Source organism: Electrona antarctica (genome assembly GCF_951216825.1).
Source record: "Electrona antarctica genome assembly, chromosome: 13".
NCBI classification, from domain to species: domain Eukaryota; kingdom Metazoa; phylum Chordata; class Actinopteri; order Myctophiformes; family Myctophidae; genus Electrona; species Electrona antarctica.
In genome coordinates, this window is record NC_136794.1 from 7,087,511 (window position 1) to 7,096,769 (window position 9,259).

The 9,259-nt window shown below is 42.6% G+C and overlaps 1 protein-coding gene across 1 annotated transcript; it reads right to left on the reverse strand.

Annotated features, from left to right (window-relative positions):
* Positions 1 to 2,791: 2,791 nt before the first annotated feature.
* Positions 2,792 to 8,458, reverse strand: LOC306935703 (growth hormone-regulated TBC protein 1-A-like). Its single transcript, XM_079518878.1, has 8 exons — positions 8,404 to 8,458; positions 7,390 to 7,535; positions 6,837 to 6,995; positions 5,807 to 5,931; positions 5,283 to 5,379; positions 4,834 to 5,006; positions 3,706 to 3,891; positions 2,792 to 3,148 (listed from the first exon to the last, which is right to left on the reverse strand). Exons 1-8 carry the CDS (start codon positions 8,454 to 8,456, stop codon positions 3,047 to 3,049), a joined length of 1,041 nt encoding a protein of 346 aa, XP_079375004.1. The 5' UTR covers positions 8,457 to 8,458; the 3' UTR covers positions 2,792 to 3,046.
* Between the last annotated feature and the right edge of the window lie 801 nt (positions 8,459 to 9,259).

Below are 9,259 nucleotides of genomic sequence, written 5' to 3' on the forward strand. Positions count from 1 at the left end.
ATAAGTGTATTCAACATAGGTAGGGAACAAAAACTACTAATCACCAGAAGTCTTTAGTGCATTTTCTGCAAAAACAAGCAACCAAGAGTGTACCTAGCGCTAAGGTAAAAGTGCAATATATCAGCTACCTATTTCCTTAAACAGATGAGACAAAATAGCTAAATCAAATGAGCATGAGCTATAACAATTAAGTGTATCAACTAAACAAGATACAATACAACAATAGAAAACAAGCGTTCGTACAACTAGTTAACAACAAGTAGGTCAGGCAGAGAGGAAGGGTAGTGTTTCCTGAAGAGGTGGGTTTTCAACCTGCGGCGAAATATGGGCAGTGACTCTGCTGTCCTAACATCAGTGGGAAGTTCATTCCACCACTGTGGGGCCAGAACAGAAAAGAGTCGTGACCGTGTGGATCGGCCAGAAGGACCCTTGAGTGACGAGGCAATCAGTCGCCCCGAGGTGGCAGACCGAAGTGGTCGGGCAGGGGTGTAGGCATCGACCATAGCCCGGAGGTAGGAAGGAGCTGTTCCTTTCACTGCCCTATAGGCTAACACCAGGGTTTTGAACTGGATGCGAGCCGCTACGGGGAGCCAGTGTAGAGAACGGAGAAGGATGGTTGTGTGGGAGAACTTGGGGCGGTTGAACACCAGACGAGCCGCAGCTTTCTGAACAAGCTCCAGAGGTCTGATGGCAGATGCCGGAGCACCAGCAAGGAGGGAGTTGCAGTAGTCCAGGCGGGAGATGACGAGAGCCTGGATGAGCACCTGGGCTGCCTTCTCCGTGAGGAAGGGGCGATATTAATATTAATTAATTAATTAATCAAATTAATGAATTAATTAATTAATTAATTCATTCATTAATTCATTCATTCATTCATTCATTCATTCATTCATTCATTCATTCATTCATTAATTCATTAATTTGATTAATAAATTAAGATTAATTTGTATTATGGGGAGGCACTCAGGGAGCACTGGGGAGGTACTGGGGAGCCACTGGGCAGACACTGGGGAGGCACTTGGCGGACACTGGGGAGGCACTGGGGGAGGCACTGGGGAGGCACTGGGCAGACACTGGGGAGGCACTGGGGGAGGCACTGGGGAGGCACTGGGGGAGGCACTGGGGAGGCACTGGGCAGACACTGGGGAGGCACTGAGGGAGGCACTGGGGAGGCACTGGGGAGGCACTGGGGGAGGCACTGGGGAGGCACTGGGCAGACACTGGGGAGGCACTGGGGGAGGCACTGGGGAGGCACTGGGGGAGGCACTGGGGAGGCACTGGGCAGACACTGGGGAGGCACTGAGGGAGGCACTGGGGAGGCACTGGGGAGGCACTGGGGAGGCACTGGGGGAGGCACTGGGGAGGCACTGGGCAGACACTGGGGAGGCACTGGGGGAGGCACTGGGGAGGCACTGGGGGAGGTACTGGGGAGGCACTGGGAAGGTACTGGACATTTCATATCACACACACCATGATTCACTAGCCCCCTCAAAAAGCAGCTTAGCATGGCGCGATTTATTTCAAGCAACATTGTGCAGGAAACCCTGATATTACTGTAACTGATAGAGCAACTGATCTTTCCCCTTCTGTTCTTCCTCCACAAAAGGTACTTGCGATCCGGAACCGCATTTTGTGAAACCGGATGAACTGCTGTCTTCTGCTGAAGTAAAACCCTTTAACATTGCATGCATTTAGTGAATTGTGGACACACACACACACACACACACACACACACACACACACACACACACACACACACACACACACACACTTGATACCTTTCAGAGTGTTGATGCCCACATTGGAACACATGCCAGTAATGACGGTAAATGTTTTATTTCCATTTATTGTTCAGTTGCCCCTGGACGGAGTTCGTCCACAATGAAACAGAACAGCACAGCTCTGCATTCCTCCCCCCTCCTCTCACACACGCGACAACACAGTCTCAACTACTCAGCAACAAAAGTTCAGAAATAAGTGTTTGTGAGTGTGTGTTAAAGGAAGATCCTTTGGGAAACCGGGCCAATGTTTTTTTTAACTTTGGTTTGTCTAGTATAAACGAACGGTGCATTCAAATCCGTTTGCTTATGAAAACTCCCTTGATAAATTGGGACAAGAATTGACTTTTTAAGTATTAAACGGCTGTTTAGACTAATTTAAAAGATGATCATGCAACGAGAAAATATGTCTTCTTCTTATCTTCCTATCTCCCAACTTGGTTATGGCAATTCCCAAATTTCTCCCGCACATGATGTCACTTCTTCTTTTTCATCACTTTAAGGCAGAGAGGCCCTTAAAACATTGTGCTCAAATTATTTTTGTAGGACATGGAAACGGTTAACATGAACAATGAAATGTATTGAGGCAACATTGGTGATGCAAAGTAAGCCAAATGAAAGATAGTAATTTGATCCTAGCACAGCAGCAACCGATATTGTTTAATAACATCACCACAGCATTGTTGGTGCAACTAAGAATCAATTGAGTATTTGCATGCAGTTGAAGTCTACTGCTATCACCAAAATATGAAGAATCATTCAACATAACCTCACCCAAAATAAAATAATTCAGAGGGACACTTGAAGCAAAACTACTATTTCCAGTTAAGAGCCACGGATCACTTTCTTACGTATATCCCTGAGGTCTAAGAAGACACTTACAATCTTATTAGCCTATGCTTTAACGAAACAAGTCTTGTCCCTTCGTACACCATAGGAAAACAGTCACGCTGTAAGTAAAGCTGTGTCAGGTGAAAACGGCAAAAAAATAATTACCAATTTACTCTTACATTTTGTGTATTGAAATGGACTATTTACAGGAGATTGAGACATGCCTTTAGGGGAAAAGAGCCTCAAAATCCAAAACCTACAGTAGAAATTCTGCTGCACTCGATCACAGCATGAACACACAATGTCAAATACCTCCTATACAAGTGTCCTGAAGGTTAGCAGGTCTTCCTTTTAGTTATAGGAGAGTTCACTGTCCTTGGGTGTCAAATATTACCTGTGCAGTGCGGTCGGAAAACAACCCCGTCAAATCCAGGATCTCATGTTTTTATAGTGTTCTCCGCCATTACACGTTGTCTACATGTCTCTCTCAACTTTGTGATCGTTGCCATCGACAGACTTCCTGGTTTGTCAAAGATTTTCTGCAAACATGAAAATTAGGATAAAGTCACAATGCCAAAAAAACAAGACTGCTATACTCCAGAGCAGACCGTGTGCAAATGTTGATTTTAGTTTTAGTCGTAGTCTCTTGAATAGTTTAAATTTAGTTTTAGTCTCATTTTAGTCACCTGGAATGTGTTAGTGTTAGTCTAGTTTTAGTCGACTAAGATTTTAGTCGACTAAATCTACAGTTGATTTAGTCGAACAAAATGTATTTTGGCGGGCCTTGATGCCGTCGAAATGGCAAATTTCACTTGCTGAAAATAGCCGATCTACAAGCCCACAGCCCGTTGTGAGCTTGTAGATCGTCTATTTTCAGCATGCAACTAAAATCACTCATCATGGATCTCTTGTCCACTGGTCCCTTCCTAACATTTTAGTCTAGTTTTTATTTGTTGACGAAATCGTCAATATATTTAGTCTTAGTTTTAGTCATCATCATATTTAGTCTTAGTTTTCCTCAGTGGAAAAAGGTAGTCGGCGGACATTTTTCGTCTTAGTTTTAGTCGACGAAATCAACACTGCGGCGTTATCTCACCTGCATAAAGGTGTGGCAGTCCATTGTGAATGCTCCGCGGGTGATCTGTTTGAAGCACTCACACACGTCGGGCAGAGAGCGAGCCCTCAGGATTTCAGGTTGGTGGTGACGGATTAGAGTGAGAGCGACACGGAACAGGACCTTAGAACCCTCGTAGAAAAGGCAATCCCAGATCCGCAGGACTGTCTGGTAGTAGAGAACAGGGATGGCTGACATTTATTATGTATGAAATCTGGAATGAACGTACACGCAGCTTGCTTTATTGCCATGTTCGGTAGAAATCAGATGAACTGAACATATAGTCTCACCTACAGTATGGCCATTGTAATGACATTGTTCTTAACCTACCGGTATATATGGCCAATTGCCTTTTAACAGTAAGTTGTACAATTGCTTCTATAAATATATTTAAGATTAAGTAATTGTTTTCAATTACATACTTTACGGAGGGAGGGAGACCCGCACACTGTCACTTGCTGGTTCAAGAGCTTTTTATTTAATGTCAAATGCAACATTTCGGTCTTTCGACCTTCCTCAGGCATGATTCAGAATAGGCTGACATGTCACTAAATACATGTATAGACAACCAATCAGAAACGCATGCAAACAGATAGCAGCTGCATAGTCCAGTCATGTGACTCTTAAAATTACAGTGCTTCTGTGACATTCCTCAAATACTATTGAAAATAACAAATTACAATAATACAGGGACAAATATATAAATATGTCATACCATAAAATACAAGAAAATCAACATACAAGAAATACTCAAATTAATGTCACACATAGAGGGTATGCGTGTGACATCATCATACCCGGAAGTTATGCTGGAACACCTACTGAGTGGCAAAAAACGACTTTCTGGCCTTGACAGCTCATACATCCAAACAGAAAAGTAATATTTGATTGCATTAAATAACTTTAAACAACATTAAATTCACTTTGTCACTCACTTTGCCACTCGATTTGCCACTCGATCTGCCATTCACTTTATGCATGCGCATACCCTCTATAAGGTCCTACTCACATGACAGTAGTGGACAGTAAAATACAGTCAAGCTCTCTGGGGCAATCCTGGACAGAATAAAATGAAAAGTTGTTCTCACCAAGAAATCCTATACCACTTACCTCTATAGGGAGTACATCTATGTAAAGACAGATGAACCAGCGTGCAACCACCAGGGTCCATATGCCAGGATACTGGTCCATGAGCTGGCCTACTGCTGGAGATTTGACCTTTACCAGCTCACCAAGGACCTCCTGGTCAACCCTCAGTCCCAGCATGGCAGGGCTGTAGTAGTCTACAACATATAATACCACAATATTAACACGGTGTGTGTGTGTGTGTGTGTGTGTGTGTGTGTGTGTGTGTGTGTGTGTGTGTGTGTGTGTGTGTGTGTGTGTGTGTGTGTGTGTGTGTGTGTGAGAGAGAGAGAGAGAGAGAGAGAGAGTGAGAGAGAGTGAGAGTGAGAGTGAGAGGGTGAGTGAGTGAGTGAGTGAGTGAGTGAGTGAGTGTGAGAGAATAAACATCCCTTGCTGCCAAATAGCTGCAAGGGATGTCACATAGCTACCGGTACCTGGGAGTATTCTGCCTAACAAGGCATCCATCAGCCAGAATGACTTCTCTTCATCCTTGGTAATGATGATAAGGTAACCTGCAATGAAGTTCATGCCCTGGAATATCGGACAGTGTATTAGACGCGAGTCATGCGACCACTGAGTGTCGGATGGACAAGCATTCTTAATGTTGTATAGTCCATTCATAGTGAAGACGTCGTGAGACTGCTATATGTCCGAAATAGTGTCTTAAATGGTAAATGGTGCATTTATATAGCGCCTTTATCCAAGGCGCTTTACATAGATTGTGCATTACATTCACCCATTCTCACACACATTCATACACCGATGGCGGCAGAAGCCATGCAAGGTACCAACCAGCACATCGGAAGCAATTTGGGGTTCAGTGTCTTGCCCAAGGACACTTCGACATGTAGACAGGAGGAGCCGGGATTCGAACCGCCGACCCATGGATCATTGGACGACCTGCTCTACCTCCTGAGCTACAGTCGCCCCTCCTTACTCCCTCCTCCTTCCTCCTTACCTGACAGTATCCCACTGCCTTATTGTGGTGTCCGTAGGCCAGCAGCACATTATACAGGGCTGTCTGTAGGCCCGGCTCAGTGCTGTTCCGGAACAGGACATTGTCAGGAAAGGTCCTATTCATGTCTGCAGACAAACAGAAGAGATGTTTGAACCAATCATTATTACTCATGTTTTATGCATGGCCTGGTCTATAGCATTCACTCACTGCTTAGTCTTGTTATCAATTTGCTGTGTATAAGAGGACAAAAACAACTAAATCATGCCCACTCTGTGATATAAAATAATTTAAAATCATTTTTATATATATTATTTTGGGGGGGGGGGGGGGGCATTTTGCCTTTTGTTGATAGCTTAACAGTAGTTTTACAGGAAAGGGGGAGAGAGATGGGGGGGGGGGGGACACGCACCAAAGGTCGTCGGGATCGGGACTCGAACCCGCGACACGCTGTCAGGTTGGATTACCAGCCTAGGTGCCTGGACCGCTCGGCCGGCCCAGGCCATTTAAAATCATTTTTTGATCAGACTACAGGACAATAAGAATTTCATTAAGATAAGAGACCACAAATTAAAGTTTGAGGACAGCCTAGTGTGCTACTAGAGGCATAGATACAATCACAGTTTCCTTTGGCAAACGCTATTATCCAGAGCGGAGTGACTTACAGTACAAAGTGCAACATGAATCCTTGTCAACCATCAACAGGTTAAATGGTCAAGTAAATAGTGTGCCAAGAAAACAAGATGGTGCTACAAAGTAAGTAGAATAGCAGTTAGACATCAACACCTAAATAACAAACTTGGCACCTTGAGTAAGCAAATGGTTAGCCCTGGTCCAGGGCTAGCAAATGTTATACATCTATCAAAAATAAAAGAACATACTGTACGTCTGGATGTCAAGTTTAGCTTCCATCTAATAATTGATTCAAGATGGTTTATTTGTCACAAGTACTGTATGTGCTTATGATTAGGTTATTAGGGTTCTAATAGTGATGGTGAAGTGGCTTGAGAACACTATAGTGCAAAGAGCTGACCCGTATGAATGATCTCCTTCAGTCTGGCATCGTGCTCCATGGCGAGCAGAGAGTGGTAGTAACCTGGGTTCTCATCAAGTCGTTCTTGGGCGCCGCTGGCTGCCATCCAGATTCTAGTACGATGCTCAGCGGGCACACCTTTACGCACATACCTTTTAACTACCACAAGAGCAATTATAAGCAATAGCACATTACTGCAGATGATCAAAGGGCATATAAGAAGTTAAGAACGTGTGTGTGTGTGTGTGTGTGTGTGTGTGTGTGTGTGTGTGTGTGTGTGTGTGTGTGTGTGTGTGTGTGTGTGTGTGTGTGTGTGTGTGTGTGTGTGTGTGTTCCCAACATTTTGGACTTAAAACCAGTTGACTGGGGACAGCATGACTTGATTTGATTTTACAGCAGTTTCATAAAGTTAGGGTTACAGTCAGTATGAAATTATGAATCTGTTATAATTAGATGGTTAATAGGGATATGGAATTAAAGTAATTCAATCCAATGTTCCCAAACGGTTCCAGAAATTGTTTGTGTGTGTGAGAGAGAGAGAATGTTGGTCAACCTGTCAGGTTCTTCTCCACATGTGTTTTCCCTTGAAGGAGTTTGGACCATCTCTCAGATCTTCTGTTGACGACAGCCACATACTCATCCATCATTTCCTTGTAGGATTCAAAATCTTGAGTTCTCTCAAACCCATATGGGTCAATCCTGTCATGTGCAAATTGAATTAGCATTTTGTTTAGCCATCGAATTGTTTTCTTATGCACAATGTATGAATGCAGAAATAGCTACTGGTTCTCCATTCTTGAACATCTTCTTGATTCTATAGAACATTAAAAGTAACCAGGGAGTAAAAAGTGTCAGTTGCCCAGTCCCCAGACAATTCAGAAATTGACATTTACATGTTCTTTTAAAGTAATTTCAGTATGACAGTAATATAGTACCATACATAATTGAGAGCTGAGGACTAGGCTATAGTGTTGTTACAAGAAGTACAATGTAACTCCCATCTTTTCCCTTGATGATTGACACTACAAACAGCCTCACCTGGATAGAGTTTCTGTTGCTGGGAGATCAGATTTCACAGCTGAATCACACAGTATTACATTTCTTTTCCAAAGAGGAACCGGGCATAAATTACAACTCATACAAACGTATTTGTGTTGTGTGTAGTGGTACAGGTATTTCACATAGTAAAATATAAAAGGGGTATGATGATGGGTATCCGGTTTTTGAGGCAAGCTTTCCAGTATTCGAAAAAGGTATCGATTTCAAATCTGTCGATTGGTGGTTTAGGCTGGATATAGGATCCCATTATTCCACCTGCCCTGTGCAATTAGGACCTTGCACACTACACGAATCACCACAAAAATAAACGAAACAAAATAAATAAATAAACCACCTTCCAAGAAAACAGATAATATCCAATAATATCCTACAACGGATATAGTGGTTGTAGTGTAACGATCATAATAATCTTGGGGATGAAAAAAAGAAGACAGCACTATTATGTCCGTGATCATGTGGAAAGTAGATCATTGAAAAGTCAATTAAAGCAGAAAGATCTGTACACTACCTGTCATTGCTGCACAGAGGTTGACCAGGATGTCCGTTCATTTCCTTATCCATATTGCACATGACATGAGTTGGTGACTAAATGGCAATGCACTAGAAACAGCCGTGCACCAAGTTGTCTTTCTAAAGTCCCTTGAAAAAAATGCTGTCAAAATAAATAATAAAAGGAAACGTAGCGGGTCTAAATTTCAACCAACTCCTCATCTTACCATAGTAACCATACTATGGGACGTGGAGGCGGGGCTTGTTTAGGAAACGCCCAGGTAGGCTACTGTACTAGTCTGCAGGTGTCAGTGGTGGAAAAAGTACTCAAATGTTTTACTTAAGTAAAAGTATAAATACTGCCATGTAAATGTACTCCGTTACAAGTAGAAGTCCTGTATTAAAAATGTACTCAAGTAAAAGTACAAAAGTATCGGCATCAAAATGTACTTAAAGTACTAAAAGTAAAAGTACTCATTGTGCAGAATGTGACATTTCACAAGTTCAAAATGTGTACAAAATCTATTGAAAATAGCAGATCTACAAGCTCACAATGCGTCGCGTAGATCGGCTATTTTCAAATGGCCGAAATGTATAGGGTTGAAGTGGTTAATGTATGTTTTCTAATCAAAATTTAAATCGGCAAAGTAACTAGTAACTAAAGTTTTCAAATAATTGTAGTGGAGTAAAAGTACAAATTTTGTCTTTTTTGAAGTGAAAGTACTGGAAATTGGAAATACTCAATTAAAGTACAAATACCTCAAAATTGTACTTAAGTACAGTACTCAAGTAAAAGTACTTAGTTACTTTCCACCACTGGCAGGTGTGCACTGTGCAGTCCATTTGCATGCACAAAGCGTCAAGGGTAGGCATTG